Source organism: Aulonocara sp. 'chitande type north' Nkhata Bay, linkage group LG3, assembly GCF_057382095.1.
Source record: "Aulonocara sp. 'chitande type north' Nkhata Bay isolate Kocher_YH1m ecotype deep benthic linkage group LG3, A_spYH_male_GT1.1, whole genome shotgun sequence".
NCBI classification, from domain to species: Eukaryota; Metazoa; Chordata; class Actinopteri; order Cichliformes; family Cichlidae; genus Aulonocara; species Aulonocara sp. 'chitande type north' Nkhata Bay.
The window spans coordinates 44555955-44577593 of record NC_141346.1 but is presented as its reverse complement, the minus strand read 5'-3'; the positions used below and the strand labels follow the sequence as shown (position 1 = coordinate 44577593).

At 41.0% G+C, this 21639-nt stretch overlaps 1 protein-coding gene across 1 annotated transcript in view; it reads right to left on the bottom strand.

Annotated features, from left to right (window-relative positions):
• The window catches only part of LOC147335852 (glucosidase 2 subunit beta-like), a 177559-nt gene that overhangs the window by 94924 nt on the left and 60996 nt on the right, over nt 1–21639 (bottom strand). The window contains exon 10 of the mRNA XM_086282813.1: nt 10166–10235. Coding sequence (XP_086138939.1) covers nt 10166–10235 — 70 coding nt within the window. The remainder of the gene's footprint in view (nt 1–10165; nt 10236–21639) is intronic.

Here is a 21639-nt window from a genome sequence, read left to right as displayed (position 1 = left end):
AAGTGCCTAATAATAGCTAAGCAACGATGGCAAGTATGTCTCAGTTTGGTTACTTATTTTAGTGCATTTTCATTTAGTCCACTGTGACCTTACTTGGGTAGTGCATATGTTTGGAAAGGTAGCACTGTCTCAAACTGAACACAGCGATTAGGGCACTTAATAAAAGAGACATTTATAATGAATGAGTGTGCTTGTATTGCTGGCTACTGCAATTTGCGAACATTTGCAACATGTTGTGCTTTGGAACAAACATATTAACTTAAATGCATAACCACTGAATCACTTTACATCATAGTCAATATGAGGTTTCAACTGCAAATCTGCTACTGCTAGCTAGCTAGTGCTGATGACGTATTGTCCTGAAATTAGATAAATGAAATAGTCTGATGGTGCCGCTTTTTCTGCTGCATGTACAACACGGTGAACAGAACAGAGAAGTGTTTAGCTCTCAAATTTTTTGCCTGCATCCAGGTACTCTCATAGCACTCAATGTAGCCGTACCTGAGAGTGAAACGAGTGCACTAAAAATAGCAAATGTAAGTATGGATGCATGCAATCTGATAATCTACAGTAATGACAATATTTAAACTGAAATGCATGTATATTGCTTAAAAGTATCTTCTTAACGAGCCTTTCCGGAAAAAAAGCACAACATTATAAGAAAATGATCAAGCAATGTATTTATCTGCTCTATTATAACATGCTGTCATTAGCATATTCAGTTATCTACCCTCCTTAGGCACTTGCAGTCCCCAAACAGAACTGCGATGCTGTTAATAGTAATAAGCTTTTTTCCTTTGTTCTTCTGTTGCTCCGTGATCGTTCAAAATTGTACCGAAAACTGAAGAAAATGATTTCAGACAAACAAAAATATATATAAATTTATCTAAGCTTAGCAGAAAGACACACAATACCAAATCCAGGTAATCGCTGCTACCAAATCAAATCATTTCATACTCCAAATAATGAACTGCCACTTTTAAATTACAGGTATTTACAGTACTTTTCTCCCAGAATAGCAAAGAGTCTTTGTTGTGCCAGCGAACAAGGGAGGTCAAAACAAAGCCATTTATCTCTGTTGAGTTGGAAATTAACTTCTGCCTCCGAGCAATTCGACCTAGTAAGAACCCTGTTATGCTGCTGACCTCTCGGGCAACGTGCGAGTGTGTGCGTGTGGCAAAAATAGCACGGTGGTGGATGTATAACTTCAGCCGATTAATATCACATTGTTGACATGACACAACCGAGAAACAACGAAACGATCTTTTAGTCATTCAAACTGCAGGATGAAGAAGGGACATGAATAGCATGTAAAATATGAAGGTATAGCTGCTTGCTTACAACTCAGACAATAAAAATGTGTCGCAGGACTTCCTCTATCAAAAAATGAAGCAAATGGGCAACAGTAGCAGTGTGGCACTCACTAACTGTGTACACACGTATGTGAAATGCATATTTGCACAGCGATATCTCTTTACACATTACATAACCATGATATACTGTGCATATAAGAGGAAAGTGCTGCTTCTAAAGATATCCCTGAGAAGCCTAGACAGCACTTCTTGCTGGAAAAAAAAAATCAATAAAGCATGTCTGTGGTTTTGTGTTGAAGCTTTAAAAATTGCAAGAAACTAAAAACTCTTTTATAAATCAGAAAATTATAAAGAATACACATGGGGACTGCCCACTCACAATTTTCTGAATTACTTGTAGAAGATACGCACAAGGATTTCTGCTCATCTAAGTTTAAGAGAAGGCAGATAAGCCTCTGGATTCTCTGTTCAACACCTGATTATATTTCTCGGTCTTTTCTCTCTCTCTTTTTTTAGCAAGTTCTTCATAGTTCACAGGCACACGTGTAAAAATCCCTGAAGGTGTAGCCAATCTGATCTAATACCCTAAGACTCAGAAGTGCAAATGTCTTAAAAAAGACTAAAGTTCTTCTTCTGGGATTGATTAAACCCCTAAATTCTCATCTGTGTCTCTAAATTCTATTCCCATAAAAATAATGCCTATGCACAGATCTATGATCGTGCCGGCAGCCCTCATTCTCTTACTGACAGGTTTAGCAGCCACGGGGAAGGAGACATATGATTGTCCACACTGTTACGATGTGTGCATTTACTGCTTAATTTGTAAACCAAGCGGTCAAGTACCAGAGAAGGTGCTCTGGATTAGTTGGGAAACTTTCAGCTAGAGTATCTTAATGAGTTCCCATCAACACGTTGGAGCAGAGGAAGAGCAAAAGACACAGACGAGGTGAAACAGAGAGCAGAGAACAGCAGCAAAACTTCATGAGGAGTCGCACACTGAGCTGAAACAAAACAGGTGGGCCATCAACCAATTAGAGAGGTTTAGTCAACAAATCAAAGCGTCCCAAAACTGATCCCAGTGGATCCATCGGCATGTGAGTGTGTGCATACAATAAATGATGTGCTACATAAGCATCAGTCCATTAGATTACATAAACCAGCGGTCTCCAACCCCTGGGTCTCCAACCCCTGGGTCTCCAACCCCCAAGGCCACCAGTCCATGAGTCGTTTGGTACCGGGCTCAGGTGTGAAATTAATGGTTTTCAGGGTTTTTATTGTTATTTTTTAATGGTTTTTATCATTAAATCTTCTTTTTTTTTTTTTGGTACCGGTACTGGTTTTATTTTGCTGTATTTATCCGCGACACCTTAAAGGCCGGTCCGTGAAAATATCGTCAGACATAAACCGGTCCGTGGCGCAAAAAAGGTTAGGGACCGCTGACATAAACAACATGAAACATCCTGTGGTTTATGTAAAATGTTAAAGGATTTTGCACAATCATTGTCTCTGATACAGGTCTCATTTCTCAGCGTCAAAGTCAGAACAACCTGGAAATATAACTACAAAGTTCGACAAGAAAAACTTGCATACTGTAGCTTTAAGATATCACCAGTTGTGGTGGCTTTTGTCTGCTCATCCACTTTACAGCTCCGCAAGCCTGAAGAGATCAATTTTCTGAGCTCTGCTCCCTTTTCTGTGGCCTCAGAGATTCTGTTATAGGGGATAATTGTTGTCTCCCATACATTCATACTAGCTGTAGGGACCTACGTGGAAAAGTACATGAAATGCAGTGCAGAAAAATCAATACAACCATGCTAATTGGACTCTCAGCAGGGAGGGAGGAAATGGCTGCGACTCGCACCCATTTCTACAATCCAGCGATGATGAAGAGCCAAATTGCATGTGACACATTAGACAGTGTACTGCTTAGTTACCAATAAAAAAATTAGCGTCAGATCAAAAAAAAGCGCTCACGCAGTATTCCCATTATAAATGAACAGATTCAAAAAACAACCTATTCTACTTTTCTATTCTACGCCGGTGTTTAGACAGACCGTCTACTTCCTTACTTTGTTATATTAATATAGCAACACAGCATATAACCTACTTATCGAACGCTCTCAGTTTGAAACCCCCTGGAATACGTCCGCACCTTGTTACTATGCTAAACATGTGATGTCCTACCAATGAATTACATAAAACAAACAAATCCCCTAAGAACAGAAAATTAAATGGATAAATACGTCTCAGTGATAGGAGACATGGCTGTAACCGAGAACATAATGAAAACAATGGCGGCGCATTGCAAAAGCAAATGTAAGATGCTAATTAAATCCCCTGAGTAGGTTGTGAAAGCGTCTAAATGACGCATAGTTTACCATCCAACGGGCATTAGTTTAACTATCGGTATTATTGTAATACATCTGTGCTCTAATAGTAGAGCCAGGACAAATATTTGAGGTTTGGCCACAAATGACAAAGCAATAACATTTTCTTGAATATATCTGTGAAGGTTCTCAGTCATCCAGGTCATCGTAGTCAAAGGAGCTTGCAAAGAAAAGCGCCTGGACTTCTTTAAGTTACTTGAAGACGTTTCACCTCTCATCCGAGAAGCTTCTTCAGTTCTAAGGTCAAATGGTGGACAGTCCCAGATAGGTCCCACTAGGTTTATATCTGGGACTCTCCACCATTTGACCTTAGAACTGAAGAAGCTTCTCGGATGAGAGGTGAAACGTCTTCAAGCAACTTAAAGAAGTCCAGACGCTTTTCTTTGCAAGCTCCTTTGACTTTCTTGAATATACTTTATTAAAAAGTTTCTTCTTGATAAAAATAGCCAAATATCTCACCTGTTTAAGCTCAGTCCCCCCTAAAGCTCCCGGTTGTGGTATTTATTGTAAAAAAACAAATCTGGTGCCATTTTCTGGAAGGTTGTCAAGCATAGCACACTCACAGAAGAGGCCACCTACTATTACTACGGCTCAAAACAGATGCTGGATTTGTTTTTCTCCTGTTCTGTTGCAATGAATTTGGTAGATTTGGAGGAATTTGTAAAACAGGTTTAAAAACATGACTGACTCATAGATTTATAGCCTTTAGTTATTCTCATATTCAGCTTTAATTAGGCAAAAGTACATTTTTGTAACATCGTTCACAGAGATCAGTGGTTTGTGGAGGGTTTTTGTCCCGGGTAGAAATGGTGAATAATGGCCTGGTTTGGAGAAAAGCACTTAATGAATGTATTAATACACCTGTGATAAAAGTCAAAAAGGTTTAAAATTTAAAATGACTGAATTCAAGAATTTATGACCAAATCATCGGTCGCTCACTAAAATTAAGAAATTAATCAAGTATAATGTTCAACCACCAAAACAAATTTAGAAATTCAAGCAAATAACTGTGATTTGACATCATAATAATAATAATAAAATAATAAAACATTTTTTTCTCCTTTTCTATAAGTTAACAACAGTAACAATATTTTAGCAATAAAACTATCATTTTGATTAAAGAGCGTGGACATACTGGTGGGTTAACCGTTACAGAAACAGATATTAGTCATTTCTAATTTAGGTCAACGGTGGCTCAAAGCTTACATTGGGTGGTGATCTAATGGATTTGTTAAGCACTGTAAATATCTAAAACAGTAGAACTGTAAAAAAATTGTAAAAATCTTGACGTACCTCAAATCAAAAAGTAATCAAGGTTATATGTGACCATATGCCAGCTTATAGTTCCCAGTATTCTCGCCTATAGATACAGAACAACACTAAAACTGTATGTATTTCCTAATAAAACTTGGGAAATGATGGTAACCTGGGTATTTTGAGTTCATGCTGTATATGTCACAGAGCAGAATGCACATATTCAGTTCCTCTGTAAACAAGCCAGCCTCACCAGAACACATTTAATGGTTTTAGCAGCTATGAAAGAACCAAGAAATCGCCCGACATCCCTAATTTTCTAAATCTAAAGAAAACCGGTAAAACGACTGGCTGTTGGCTGCCTTTGTGCATCCACTGTATGTTGCCGTCTGTGGTTCGGATTGTTTCTCTCGCTCTCTTTCAGACTCTGAATCAGCAGGTCCCTTCGGTAAACAAGGCAGAGTGATTGTTGGATTTGCATATTCCTGAATAAATTATATTTCATTTCTGAGATAAGCGGTGCACTACTGTTTGGTAGCTTTTCCTCCTCCTTCTCTTCTGCCTCCTCTCTATGCCATTCACGCATGCTGCCACGAATTAACCCTGATCATGAGGGACCGTGGCGAGTAAGAAAGTGCTGCTCAAAATTCATGTTTTCGGCGGAAGGAAAATCATGCCATTGGCCCCCGGTGGGGCCCAGACTGCCAACTACGTGTATGGTTAATCAAGGCTGATAATGATTCATGCCCATGTCTGCCACCAAGGAGAAGGATGGGAGCCACGCTTAGTGGTGTGAGATGGGGCTAGAAAGCCAGGGAGGAGAGGAGGTGGAGATTAAAGAGGCTGAAGCTACAGTTGGAGATGGAGGTGGAGAAGAGAAATGGGAAGATAAGGACAGTAGTGGAGAGGAGGCGATTCCCAAAGACGAGTCCGTGAAGGAAGGCAACGAAGGAATGCAAAAGAAGTCTAATCCACTGGATTAGGCTGTTTAATGTGGGAGCAAATCACTATTTCGTGTGTGTGTGTGTGTGTGTGTGTGTGTGTGTGTGTGTGTGTGTGTGTGTGTGTGTGTGTGTGTGTGTGTGTGTGTGTGTGTGTGTGTGTGCGCAGCCAGACCAGCATATGGACATGTGTGCATATTCACAAAACTGTGTCTAATGGGCCTGGGTGAATGAGGTTCTTCATATGAACACATCTACAGACTGTAACCCCTTTTTAATTACAGCCCTGGCATGCTGAAGAAGCGACCACGAGGGAAGAAAAAAAAGAAACCTTCCATTAAACCACATGTAGGTCCAACACCCACCTCAATCGGTTCAGCTGATGGCTGCTTTTTTATTTCTCCCCCTAATTCCTCTCACTTCCTTGGGAGAATTGGGCTGGTGGTATTTTGGCTGTGAAAAGGAAACCATCGGACGGCAGGGGCATGAATATTCCAAATGACTAATGTTGCACATGCTTATTTTTGACATATCTGGCTTCCGCAGGGAAATAAAACACTTCTAATGCAGGGGGACCATCTGTTATCTGTTGCTGGTGTTTCAGAGCAGGCGGATTCGGTGCTCGCTCTTGTACGTGCGCGCACACACACACACATTAAGGATACACACAGGCATACAGATACACGCGCAGGAACGCGGGCAGACAGATCGACATGTTCTCACGCAGCGGGAGATGTGTCGTGCGTAGCCGGTACGACACATGCGCACACACACGTACTAACAGCAGAATCCGTCGGGAGCATGCACAACAGACACGCTCTAAACTCCTATACAAATTGAACACTCCTTTTCTTCCCCCTTTTTTCTTTTATTCAGTGTGTTTGTCAAATGCACTGTAAATCACGGGGTGTAGGTGACTGGGAATGCACACAATTTTTATACTGGCCATAAATATTCTGGCCTGTCTCTTCTCTGCAGCTGGAGCAGGATAATATGCTGGCAGTGTAAAGGGGGGGAGGATAGACTAGATGCACTAGATTCTCTCTTAGATTGGTTTGAAACTGTGGTCAAAGTAATAGTTGCAAGAGGTATAGTAAACAAAGCTCTTGCATGCATGGATTACCTGTTTGTTATTTTCAGAAAATAGCTTCTGGGTGTGCCATAATACCCCTGTTCAGGCAATAAGGCGTTCTGGATAGCTAGATTTGCCTCAACAATATGTGATGTGTTTGAAAAGAGTCCACAGCACAGCTAACAGTGCAAAGATTTTAGATAAAGTGCAAAATAACCACTGAAATAATTAAATTGTAACACAGATATTGTTAAAGGTAACCTGGATTTTTTATTTAAATAAAATAAATATGTTACATACAGTAACATAATATATAAATGCATATTCTATACTGTATATAAATGATGGCAGGACCCACATTGCTGTCACTTATTTATCTGTCCTGTTGGGGGCGCTGTGTAAGACACTCAGACCTATGCTATGATTGTTTTTTTAAACCATATTGGAGTCCATGCTGTTATCACATAACGCCTCTTAGCTTTATTAACAAGATGCACCACACAGACACAGATACCTGCTAATTAGTGTGAAGATATTAATTACATTTAAACTGAAATTTCCCTCCTGTGGAGGGTGTTAGTAGAATTAACCACAAGTTTATTTTAAATTGGTAGAGCAAAAAGATGTTTGCAGGATGGGTTAGCAAAGCGCAATTATGTCATAGACACAGGCAATATTAACTACATCATTACCAGACATTATCTGGGCTTCCTTATTAGTAACTCATCTATACTACAAGCCTCTGAAACTGATCACTTCCTTCTTTGTATACAAAGATGTGACAGACGTGTTATTCTCCATATATGAAGCTTTGTGGAGTTACTGCTTACAGTCCACTAAATACCCTGATGTAAATGAAGGCCTTGTTTGTCTTGTGAGGTGCATTTGTATTGTCTGCGATCGCTGCTGTTGTGTGCTCCTCGCTGTTTGCAGTGTTTGACATAAAACTGATAAATATTGGGGGCTTAGTTCTGACGCTATTTGGACTCCCACACCTGGTTCAGCTTTAGAAGGATTTTAATTGGCTGTGCATCACTGCTGTAATGTTACACTCTCACCCCTGGTGGAAGTTTGCGATTGGTGATCCCGCGTTTTTGTGTTTTGTCTGATTAAAATCCTGTTGAAGGTTTGTGTGCTCCTATCGAGCTGTTATGAAGTTGACAATTAGATACAGGCAGCACAACCCTTTTTTTCTACCAGGGCACAAACATCCTGACTTCTGCTCTGAAGTCGGCAATTTTAACAAGAGCGTCAAGAGTGGGAGTTGACTCATTTTTGGAGCCGACTTTAAGTGCCTGTTTTTTTATTTTTGGCACTTCCACATCGGCCTCATTTTTTCAGCCACAGATTCTATTAACATTTATAAAACGTACCAATCGTGACGTTTTCGGCTACAGACATGGACCGATTTCGGTTAAAGCTGCTGAAACGCGTGCAGCACACATTTGACTTCCAAGAAAATCAAGACCAAACAGAAAAAATAAATGTTTTTGTCTTTGAAGAATGTGGTTATTATGAATTTTCCAGAGCACACCATGATCTTTTTTAAATGCTTAGTTTTTAAATGTACTTTAACAAGTGTGTAACGCTGTAAAAACAAGTGCAAAGTGCAGGCTTTTATTATATGCACTGTTGAAACACATTTTAATACACTTGACATAAATTTGAGCGTAATTAGTTTATTTATGTGGCTACAGTACATGTGTATTATTCATCTCATTGTTTAGGCAATTTATTTTAATGTTTAGTCAAAAATATATAGTGAAAAAAATAATATTTTTTTAACCCTAGGACACTATCGGGTGATTTTCACCCGAGCAAATATATTTGATTTTCAATATGTTTTGTTTGTCTGTGTCATGGGTCCTTGTGTAGCTTCAGCATTGTCTTTGACATCTTTGAAGGCGTGGGTGTTTCCCTAACCCAAAGCCCACTTTCTCCTACAGGCATGTGTTCGGGCGATTTTTACCCGGCAATAGTGATAGAGGATGAAGTAGGTTTTGGGTGGATTTCACCCAGTGATAGTGTTAGTGTATAAAATCAGGTGATCTTGCCGCATCTCAAGTCCCGATCTGTAGCGTGCTTGACATCCCTACCGCGGCACACTTGCAGGTGAGGCCAGACCAGTGGCAGCAGAAAGCAGTAGCCCCTTAGGGAGGTGCGCTGACTGCCCTGCAGGAGTGGACAGGAAGTGTGTCCACGCCATTACTACCCTGCGTCTATTTACTGCATGTAAGGAATAGGTAAGTAAGAGTGGGCCTGGAATTTGCATGTCATACTTATTTAGTGCAGTGATTATGACAAAATATCACAAAGTGGTGATTTCCAGGGGAATTCATATGATGAAAAAAATATTTTAGTCAACCGGTCATTTCCTCATGACTGGTCATTCTCCTGCAGCTGTTCGTGTGTCGAGACTGTGCTCAAATGTCCCAGGAATGGGTGGACCAAAGACCAACTTTCCAGTGTCATTATTTTTTTGTTTAGGATTTTTTTTTATTGTCAAATTCCTAATTTTTCAGAAATTTTTGAGCATTTTTTAGGCCCCCCCCCCCATGACACTTCTTCTTCATTTTGTTAGACATGGCACAGTTGAAAATAAAAGAAGACCACTCCAATTTGTCATGTGTTGTCAGATTTTGATATATTTTGATGCCAAGTACTTTTTGGGTATATTATATTGGGTAAAAACCACCTGGCGTTAGTAATGGTGTTACGATTTATAGCGATAGTGTTCTAGGGTTAAATGAATGCTTATTCAGGTCAATTTTAATTTGACTTATTTGTAAGTGATCCAGTCGTCTGAAAAGTGTCTACTCTCCGTTAGTCGAGCCCTTTTTACCATGAACAAGTATCTGTGATTGCACCTTAATTTCAGGGAAGCTGTGCAAATCCTCTAAACACAATGCAATTACACACACCCTGTAGTTGATCCATTGTGGATACACAATTAAAATAGTATCGCATTAATTAAAATAGGCCAACAAACCTGTCAGCTCTTGTGTGGAGGGTAAAAATCTAACAGAAAAAGAAATTAATGTATTCTGAGAAATCAACTCATAAGCATGTGCAGCACTGAGAGGCTTGCTACGAACATTATCTTGTGGCTACTTTGTGGTGAATCTTTAAAAGAGGGGTTTTAAATTGTGAGGGGAAGGGGCGAGGTCACTAGAGCAGTGGTAAGGTTTAATAACTCACCTCTGTCAGCTGCCTTTAAGTGAGGATCTTCACTGGAAAGACTGCCTGGAGCACCCTGCGTGTCTTTGATCTACAAGCACATAATGGAAGCAGAGAGGGGAGAGAAAACAAGGTCAAAGATCTGCACACTTGTGAGACCTTGGGTATCACCTGCGTTAATGTATAAAGCGACAACAAAGGCGCCCGTGGATGTGTGCGTGTGTAAGACATGAGAAGCTATTTTTTTTTTTCTTTTTTAAGATCATTTCAACTCAGGTCCATGACTCTAATATACACCTCCCACCAGAGAGAGGAGACACTTGTTTTAAAATACATGGTTCCTCTCTGTGCTCAAAGAGGCTCCCGGGAGCCTCTGCAAGACAGTTTAATGATGAAAGACAACATGTCTGGATGCAAGTGTTCGCTTTCAGATCGCAGGGGAAAAACAGGAAAAAGCCAAAACTATTTTGGGTCTTTAATTTTCTTTTAAAAGATGCCACGTTCATTTCTAAAGATTCAAACCGCGTCGAGGAGCCTCACCTCACGCAAGGTAGGTTTAGATACAGTAATCGCCTAATCCCTCCCAGAATAAATATTTTTGGAGTATTAAGCTGTGGCAGCAAAACATATGAAAAATATGAAATCTCAAAATATTTATGTTTATCTGTAGCTGGGAATCTACCTGAGGTTAGGAAACGTGGATTATTTCAGTCGAGCTGTATTCTGTTGTTGATGCTTGTAGGCATTCTGTATTAAAAAGAACATTTTGCAAAACACGCACTCTTTCTGGAGCTATCATGATGTTGAGGAGGACTAAATATGACAAGATTCCCACATATGGGACGGAGGAAATATAGGTCTGATTTGATGACTTGTCGCATGCTGCATGCTGTCACATTTTTTTCCTTCACTGGAAACCAGACTGTAAACTCAACTGTGCGAGTGAGAGGCGTTGCCAAATGCAGTGTGACTCACCACCTCTGAGGAGAACAAAAACATGCTTAAGATCACGGTGACATCGCATGCAGTGTTTGCAGTTCCGAATATTTTTGACAGATTGGACTGAATACAAATGTGAAAATTGTCAGGCAAGAAAGGGAAAAAAGAAAAAAACCTTAAGAGAACATGTCACCGAGTAACTCTGTTTGACAAGCATTTTAAAGAAACAACACACAACGTTACTCCCATGAAGCTTTGTGAGCTCAGGTTCTGAAATCTTCAAATCTGCCAGGGAATTTGTACTGAACCTATTCGATTGAAATTATGCTATTTTATGTGTTAGAAATCAGCAGGGATAGCATAAAGCAGGATCGACAGACGCAGGAACCTGTATTTTGAAGCCTTGATAACAGCTTTCATCCCACTGCCATCTTTTTTTTTGTTAGAGCCAAAAGTGACCATATTCAGAGAATATGCTGGAGTGCTAAATTATTTGCTAATGCTTGTGACCTTGGTTAACAAGGTAAGGCTTAAGACATAGATCCCTGCTTATTGCATTTCAGCTACTCCTTTGTTACCGCAGCAGATAGCTCCACATGTTTGATTTAGCAGACTTTTACACAGACACCCTTCCCAAAAGAAGGTTTGGAATTGAACCAGCAGCCTTTCACTTGCATTTAAAGAATGTTCCAAACAGGACATTTATTAAAAAAGGAAAAAAAAAATACAATAGACACTATAGACACAAACATCAATGAGCAACACCTGCACTGGTTAGCAATGTGTTAGCACAGTTAGCACTGTGTTAGCACAATTAGCACTGTAGCTTCACTGTCGCTAGCAGGTTCTGGGTTTGAACCTTCTGACTGGCAGGGCCTTTCTGCATGGAGTTTGCATGTTCTCCCCTGCACAGGTTTAGTCTGGCATAGCTAAAGCCCCGCCCCCACAGTCCAGTCCAAGCACATGCATATTAGGCTAACTGCTGATTGTGCTATGATGTCAACTATGATGACAACTCGTTAGCTAATGAGTGTGCCGTTTCACACCACAGATAATCCTTCATTCAATCAATCCTTCAATCCTTCAAACAACTTTTCGATTAAATGACCTGACATGATCGACCGATTTCATAAACTCAGCAGGTTTGTGTCAACTCAGAAAGCAGTTTCACCATCGACTTCTATAGGACCGGAAGTATTTTTGTAACCACAGCTATCACCATCTGGTGGCCTTTAGACAGAATTCAGGGAGGGACTTCTGCATTAGCATCTATGGGCAATATGGACCCATTCCCTGACGCTAAACTTAATAAGCAGTCAACAAACCTGAAAACAGATGGATTAAAACCATTTATTCTACCATGCTATATTTTGGGTATTTTATCGTGCATTTTCAGAGTCAGCCTCTAGTACCTTTTTGATAAACTGCAGTTCTGGTCAAACATTTCCTACTTTTTTTAAGCCTCTGAGCTGTCAAACTGTGAACATACAAATGCCAGTACAAAAGGAAAAATACAAAAAACAAAGCTGAAATGATAAAAAAAAACAAAAAACACAAGGTCAGCCAAGTAGTAGCTCACCCAACTCACCATGAAATGACAAACGCAACACTGATGTTGAGAGACACTTTGAACATCCATTAGGTAACCATTGTGCGCATGTTTGATTAAAGTCTGACCAATAACTGTGAACTTTGGACGGACAGGTCGATGGATGGACCAGTCATTTGACTGGATGTGCTAAAAATCCCCAATCTACAAATCCCAATGAAGTGCATCGGTGTTTCAAGGACACAGGAGCTGATGCATTTATTATCAACACATTTACAGCTCACTAAACAGATTACTCATTAAAGTTTTCTCATTATGCTAACAGGAAACATAATTCAAGCACTATTATGTTGTTTTTAGTTGCATACAAATGCAATTTCTAAAGAGTAACAGTTGAAAACACAAAATAGCTGCTTTAAATTATTAATTCTTCTTCGTTCACCTTTTTTCACTCCCTGTGTGTTTATGCATCACTCTGCATTTAATTATGAATTATTATTAATCTCTTGGTCTCTCCCACAGCGTGTCTTTTGTCCTGTCTCCCTCCCCTCACCACTAACCTGTCTCAGCAGATGTCTGCCCCTCCCAGAGCCTGGTTCTGCCGGAGGTTTCTTCCTGTTGAAAGGAAGTTTTTCCTTCCTACTGTCACCAAATCCTTGCTCATATGGGTCGTCTGACTGTTTCAGTTTTCTCTGTATTATTGTAGGGTCTTAATGCCTTAATGTGTTATCTAAATAAATTGGAATTTAATTTCTTAAAATGGTTCAGTATACAAAAAGTGAGGAGAGCTTAAATTTTAGAATCGCAATACCAAACATGTTGGCTAGTTACTACAATTAAATATTATGTGGGGACAAAAATAATTTATGCTAGCTTGCTAATATGCAGTATGCAATGTAAATAACATAACATACTGTGCTAGTCAGTAACTTGGTCTAGATGACCAGTGAATATATCCATGTATGCTTTATTTTTATTGAATATATAAAATATATTTCAATCCTTTATCCTTTTCCATTCATTTAAAAATCCAGCTAGTATTGCGGAGTTATAAATAGATACAGTATCTTCGTGACAATGGTCAAGGTTCGCCTAACCACAAAGACCTCAACAAGACAAGTTTCCTGCACGTAATGTGGTATTACCACAGGCAGAAATGATGGAAGCTTCACTTCAAGTGCAGTCTTCTCATTCTACCTATCTCTTCACATCCACATCATTCTCCAGTTGTTTGTGTCTGAGAGTGAGACACTGGCAGAGTAAAGCCTTCAAGCAGCCAAATACGCTGCTCTCAGAAATCAGCCGGCACAAGAAAACAGAGGCTTGCTCTTGAAAACTGTCTGCCTTTGAAGGATCTTTATTCTCCGCTCCCCAGCTGCTGGAGATGCGTGTAACTGCTTAGACATACAATGGGTGCATTGCGGGTATTTGTCCATGGAGAGCTGGGCCCAGTAAATGAAAAGAGGGGCACACATACCCAGGAAGCAGCTAATTAATTGACAAGCAGATATTTCGGAATTTATAATCATCAAACAGACTTCATTTTGTTCCCCCACCACCATCCTCGCCAACCCGTTATCCCAGGCGACTTACTTAAGAGACTTATCTTATAAATACAGCCCTAATCAAAATAAATGACTAAAAGCTCTGAGGGAGTTGAAGGCTATACACATTTACATCAGAGGAACTGATGCAATTTAAACAGCCGCCTCAGCACCGCTGAGTTAGGTTCAAATCACAGAGAATCCTAACTTATGTAATACTTCCACTGTTTTTTCTTTTCTTTTCTTTTTTTTTTTGGTTGTTGTTGTTGCTCAGTTTGGCAGACCTATATTCATGACAGCCAACTAGGAGAGACAGAGCCTCCCTCTATGTGTGTGTTACACTGAATTCCCACAGCAGCATTCGTGCGCTGTGAGTGTATCATATTATAAAGATTTTTTTTCTCACATGCTTTTGTGTCTATTTGACTTCACCGTGTGTGTGTTTGTGCTCGGTGCACATCTGTGGGATTGCCCATCTCTCAGCATTGGTTCAATGCTTAATATTCTTCCTTCTGTTTCCTACCGGGTATACATTTCTTGTAAAATGTAGCAGTGAGAGCGTTTTAACAGCCAGTGGCTTACAGGATCATTTACAGCTGGTCATTGACTGTCTGGCTGAGAAGCAGAGTGGCTGATGGATAGATTGTCAAAGTTTCACCTCGCTCCAAGTTTTGATGGATATGTTATAGCCACAAAGCCCAATATAACAGACTGCACAGACTGTGAAGCCGCAACTCACCGAGTATAAAAGCCCAACAGCTTTCTGTTGATTTAAAGGGAAGCTGTTAGAGAAATTTAATACACCAGCTTCATCTGTACCGAAGTCATGTTTAGGATTAATGTGGAGACAGCAGTGTTTATGACACGACGTGTATCTTTGCACAGGAACCGAGGGGCAACGGCTCAGTGTTTGCACAGCTCCTCTGCCTCTTGACACTGTTGATAACACAAAGTGAACATGACTGCGGCATTTGTAGAATCAGCAGTGTGGAGTAAAGGAGGATCGACGTTGTCACGACTTAGAGTCAGCAAACCCATTTTACCATCCGACCAACCGAACTCAAGTCATTGCACTCTACTGGTAAAATCGGTTGTTTTTCATGTGTTGTCTTACAAAGAAGGACCATAAGAAGAAAATAAGAACGTCGGCTCACAGCACATCACAGTTTACAGATTACCGTCCTGTGTGAAGCATAAAAAGAAACAATCTTAATCTTGAGCACAGTTTGGGTGAAGATCCATTAGCTGACTAAACTGTGTTAAGAGTAGTGACTTGTGAATTGTGGGTGGTATGAGCCATGGTACGAGCTCAGTGGTCCATCAGTGAGATGAGCTAAGAAGATGGATTGCTAAATAGAGCATTTTCTGATTTGTCAAATCAAAAGCGCAATCAAATCTTAGAGAAAGTAGCTTCAGTCTTAAAACAAATCCAAATTTCTGCTGGTTGGGCTATGACAACCAATGCAACCTCTTCTCTAAGGATGAGGATATACAGCAAAGATCCTTTGCAAAGGCGACTCTAGAAGCCTGGAGATTTGTTGAGATGACAATTCGCAGATCATGCCCGCTGAATTTAGTTTGGTTTCTGTAATTACTATGGAAAACATTTGTGTATCACATTTAAAGCTGAAGATCAAATCAGCACGTTTCATTTACTTTGACCCAACAAGTTATGCACAGTGAACTCAATGCAAAAGCTGCAATCGTGACATTTGCTGAAATCACGTGATTCACACTATTGTTCAGTCTGCTGCCTTATGACTTCGGTGCCCACTAGGTGTCATACCATAACCCTCAGTAACCAGATGTCCTGTTGCTGTAAATTATACATGGAACAAAAATGCTAATTTTATACACAGTTTATAACCTAAATGATGCTGATTCCCTGTTGACATTATGTGGCGCTGAGTTTGATCAAATATTTGACGATTAGATTAAACGCAGCACCAGGGATGCTACTGAAATTTTGTGGGTGGCACCAATTTGCCAAATCCACTAGCACGACCCATAAGATATGAAAGTCTTCATCACGTCGGATGTGTGTGTCAAGTTTCATAACTTCTCAAGCTTTCTTGGCCCCTCAGCAATAACTTCCTCTTTCATGGTGATTCATCATTCCACCAGGTGGAAATGAAAATTCACAACTTTCACAGAGAAGCATCGTCAAGGTCTGAAGTTCATTTAAATCACTTTTGAGGTGGATGTGGTAAACCTCTCTACTTTCAAGGTTAGGCTTAAGACTCTTCTTTATGATAAAGCATCTAGTTAGGGTTGGATCACGTGATCCCGTATCTGCCTTTAGTTATGCTGCAATGGGTCTAGGCTGCTGGGGGCTTCCCATGATGCACTGATTGTTTCTTCATCACCACCTTTTGGCAAGCTTTTTGTTTATACCAGTCAAAGCAGATGGCTGCCTATACCTATGGCTGGTTCTGCCGGAGGTTGCTTCCTGTTAAAGGGGAGTTTGTCCTTCCCACTGTCACCAAGCGCTTGCTCATGGGGGTTGTCTGATTGTTGGTGTTTTAACTGTACTGTAGTGTCTTTACAATATGAAGCACCCTAAGATGCTGTGATTTGGCGCTACATAAATATAATAGAATTGAATTGAATGGAACCTATAAAGAGAGGTTCATCAAAGTATAAAAGGCCTCCTGTCAGCTTTGTGGTAGTCTAACTATTGCTGGCTACTGGTGTATAGGTGTGTTCAGGTAAGGCAAAGGTGAAATTTGTTGAAAGTTACAGCAATTTTGTGCTTTATGGTAAAATATCGAAATCATGCTATTTGATGCAAACTCACTGTTTTCAAGAATAAGTAATCCAACCTCCTTATAGCTTTCCTGACCAAGTTTTAGATGGCCCAGGTCAACCTGCTTAGATCAGTGCATTAAAGTTCAAAACATGTCATTTCCTGTCAGTAGGAATTGCCACTGACCGTTATCAAACATGAAAAGTCTGGTCTAGATTCTACAGTTTAATGATGACTGAACTTCTTTACCCGCACCAAAAATATTAAAGTGCTCTGTCTTTCCGTTCATTCTGTTTAACTTGGCCACATTTTAGGATCTGATGCTGGCAGAATTTAAGAGTAGATCAAGGCAGCACAGGCAGTGTGTGCTGGTGGAAGAGTCCATATGTGTGTCTGAGAGACAGCGTGTGTCCTCTGCGAGAGGTAAAATAATGACAGGCGAGAACGGATGGCTGGTGACGCGGTGACGAGGAAAGTGCCACATATTTTGGGCCTCAGGCTGGGCAGATGTGAAAAAACTTCTTCTCTTTTCCCTTCTTCCCCCCGGTTGCCTTCTCCACTCTTCCTCGCACCACCCCTCCCTGCGACGCTGCTCAAACAAAGGACACAGACGCCCTGAGTGGTTTTCTTTTTCCGATCCCATACGTGTCTGCTGGCGCTTTTGCTCTTCTGTATCTCGAGCTCGCAGCGAGAATAGTGACAGAATGAGTCACGGTGGTTTTTAAAAACAAGCCAATCTTTTGATTAATTTTAAAGGCACTTGCTAACAAAATCTTCTTTCACTGGGAGAGAACGTTCTTATTATCACACGTTAAGTTGTGTTTTTGCATGAGATGAAATTATCTTTGACAGAGAGAAATATTACGATTCCAGATGTGCATTTTGCACCTTTTACTGTGTGAGTCATGCCTTCTGGGAAGTGGCACATAGTGTCGGCATACAGTGTACAAGCTACTGCGATGAACTATTAAAAAGAAAAACGCGGTGCAGAATCCAGAGACTCCAGGTGAGATAACACAGACTATTAAGGTTAGTTAAACCCGCATTTCTCTGCACGTATATATCAGAAGGTGATGGCTATCAGCGCTGAGAAAAACAGCAGCTTGTGCGACGCACTCGCACTTTCAGGTCATGCCAGTTGGCTCCTCAAAAGCGTGACAGCGATGAGATCCAGACAGAACAGGAACAAGAAAGTAAAAGAGCAGAAGGGGAGAACATGGCAGCCAAGAACTACCACTTCAACATCAAACGAATGTTGTCACAACAGAGCAACAGAGCCACCCCTTTTAACTGTGACACCATTCAGCTGCTCATCACGCTGAGCGGGGCAAGGCGGAAAGCTACTGTAAGTCAAGCACAAGCACGGTGTTTATTAAATCAGAGAGCTGGGAGCGGAGAAAAGTGTGCATACTGTCTAAGCGGCGTTAGAAAGGCGGCCTTTTTCCTCATCCCTCCATGAAAATGAAAGTTGGGAAGGGAAATGAAGTGTGTCTTCCAATGACGGTAACGGCGATCAGCGAAGCTTGAGAAATATGGTTTTGAGAGCTTGGTGCTGGAGTTTGTAAGAGCCAAAAGAAACAATATATGTGATAATCTAGAGGCATCATTTAATGGTTTCAGATTTCACAGAACGGTGCGGCTTTTTCGAAATCAGAAGGGAGAAACGGGGCTGTGAAGGTTGATGACGTAGCCATTTAAATGTGTAAGTTGCTGAAAGAAGCAGTTAAGTTTCTCTATAATCTTTAAGGCGGGTAATCGTATCATTTAGTGCTATAAATGATTCAGCCTGTGGGAAGGGAAAAAAAAAAACAGATTTTTATCCATATGTTGGCATTTTAGCTAACAGTGTCAGATGGATCAGCAGAAGTTCTGTAGTCATGCTAAATTTTAAAGAAACAGCTAAATGATCAGGAGCCAGACTCTCAGCTGAAAGAACTGTTGTATCTCTGACAGAAGGAAAACGTGAGGCAGGAAAAAAAGAAGAAGTAGGAGTGTCGGGGAGGCAGACCGAAAAGAAAGGCTGTCTCCTAGCGGACGCCGGCGTGCGGGGCTTGTCAGTCGTCATCGCGTGCCACTCTCCTTGTGAAACTGAGGCAATATACCCCATGAAATATTCACCAAAGTTGTTTTTGCTTAAAAAGGAGTGGCGAGGGGAGGGGGTGGCGGGGAGATGAGGAAAATGTGCTACTATAGATAGATGGAGAGTCCCCCAAATGCTTTTGATGTCAAGCTTGCTCAGGCTTTTTTACATGGGGTGCGACGGGGACACCAGCAGGGGGTCCATTAAATGTTCACACAAATGTACCCTTAACAGCACATCAGTCTCCACAGCCTGAGCTCCCAGTCCCCGACATAGTCTTCTAATTCTGCTGTAATCTTTATATATCCAAAGCTTTTGCTACTGATTCTTCTTTTTCTTTATTTGCATTGTGATGTTTGATAGATGTGGCACACTGGGAAAACAAGCACTGTTAGTCTATTATGGGTAAATTACATACTGAGGATTTATTGCTTTTAAATATTTCAACTCAAAAACTGTACATTTACTGCCAGTCAAATCAGTGATATCGAACTGCAGTTACCACCAGCTTTAAACACAAGTGTTCTTTCAAATCCAAAACCCAGAAATACAACGAAAACAAAACAAATAAGTAAGAAAGTTGATGTGCGAGCTTTTAGTGGGCTGCACAAATACCTCCTGAAATGTTATTTACTGTAACTAAGGCCAGCAGTGATGTTGCAATTCTATGAAAAGACAAATGAGGGAAGGTTAACGTCATTTAAAAATGTACAAAAAACCAAAAAAAGACTGAATAATTAGGTCCTAATTAGGTTTAGGAGAGTTGGTGATTCATTAGCCGTGTTTGCTTTCGACGCAGCAAGTGCTGTCACGGCTTTTGTATCTGTGACTACCTCCGTTGCCGGGATGAGCATTGTGCAGGGGACGTAAGCATGGCGTGGAATAACAACATGCCATTAGCTGCTGCAGCTGCTGCGAACGCTTTCAATACAACACAACTGCACACGGTCCCTTTGTGTGTGTGTGTAATAAGGTCAAGACTGTCAGTTTTGACGTAGCACATTGTATAACACACCCCTCTCCTGATCAGGAGTTTCAATGTGGGCGTCTCAGGAAAATGAAAGAAGGGTAACATATGTAGTTGGGTTTTAGACGTATCTGGACAGCGACAAAAAATTATCTGTATTCTGCTGATGCTTAGCCAAGCTGCTGTTTTCAGTTTGAGGGACCTCATGCCGTGATCACACGTCTCTCCGTGTTCCTTTTTAACTTGAAGCCGGAGTTTCGGAGTTTCAGATATCACACCCCAGTTGTCCGTGTTCCAGTACTAGCAGAAAAAGCTGCAGCAGGTTCATGGAGTTAAGCTGCCCAGGGCTCTGTGTACAAGCCCAGCTCCAAAAAAGTTGTCACGCTGTGTAAAGCGGAATTTATGGTCCAGCAGAGGTAGCACAGGGACGGCCTCTCTGCCAGGTGCAGGCGGGGTACAAAGTATGCCGATGTGTGTGGGCCACTCTTGCTTGTGCTGTTGTTGGTCCGTCAGCCAACCGTGGAGGAAATCGAAGCTATAACATAGAAACAGCTGAAGTGGAACCGAGTGTTAAAAACTATGAAGTGTCCACTGCAGCCACCGTCTCTGCTTTTCCTGCTGTATTTTTTCATCTTTTAAGTTTTTTTGGCGGTTCTCCTGTTCCCAGTGAACTCTGCTGTTGGCCCCTCCCCTCCCCAGGCCCTTTTGTTAACCACTCATCATCCGTAGACCCTTCATCTGCTTCCACCGACGTGCAGTCAGGATCTTGGAGGTCTGAGGATTGTGGTTAAAATGTAAATAAAAGCTAAATTTAATAATGTGCAAATCTCATAAACTCACATTTTCTCAATACCAGAACATAGAAAACATATCAAATGTCCCACTTTCATAAAAAACACCGGCTCATTTCAACTTTAACGGCAACAACACATATTATAAAAAGTTGTGACACGGCCATGTTTACCACTCTGTAGCATCCTCGCTTCTACTGGCAAACAGTCTGCAAACATCTGGGAACTGAGCGGACCAGCTGCTGGATTTACAGGAGAGGACTGTGTCCCATTCTCGTCTGATCCTACTGTAGGTCTTGATCTCCTTTTTTTAAATTTTTAATTTCATGTTGCTACAACTGGTTTTAGTCAGCAACTCGACACCCGGGGTCTTCTACTATGGAGCCATGCTGTTGTAATAGGATGGTGGTGCTTTTGGATCATGTTTTTTGCATGTCAGAGCCTTTAGCCTGGATTTGTGGATGTCGTGGTTAGCTCTGTTCATGCACAGTGATTCCTGGGCCCATGCAGTTGCTTCCATGAGAGACTCATGCCTGTTTATAAGTGCTGCCCTTACAGCTTACCAGTATGTTTTTTTGGCCACACCTAAAGAGCTGTTTCTAAAGGCTTGGTTTCACTTCTGCAGACTGAGAACGGCCCGAGAGCCTCTCGGACCCCATGCTGTGGCTTCACAGTAGCAGCTTCCAGATGCAAATGCCAGCCCTTTTAGTTGCTTAATTGATGAAGACACATCAAAGGAATAGCCCACACATGTCCATAAAAAAGCTTTTGAGTCAATTGTTCAATTACCTTTTGGTTCCTTGGGGGGAAAAGGTAGCTTCATATTAAATTAGCTGTATTTCCTTAACACTTTCTCCAATTTTGAAGCGAATAGCCTCA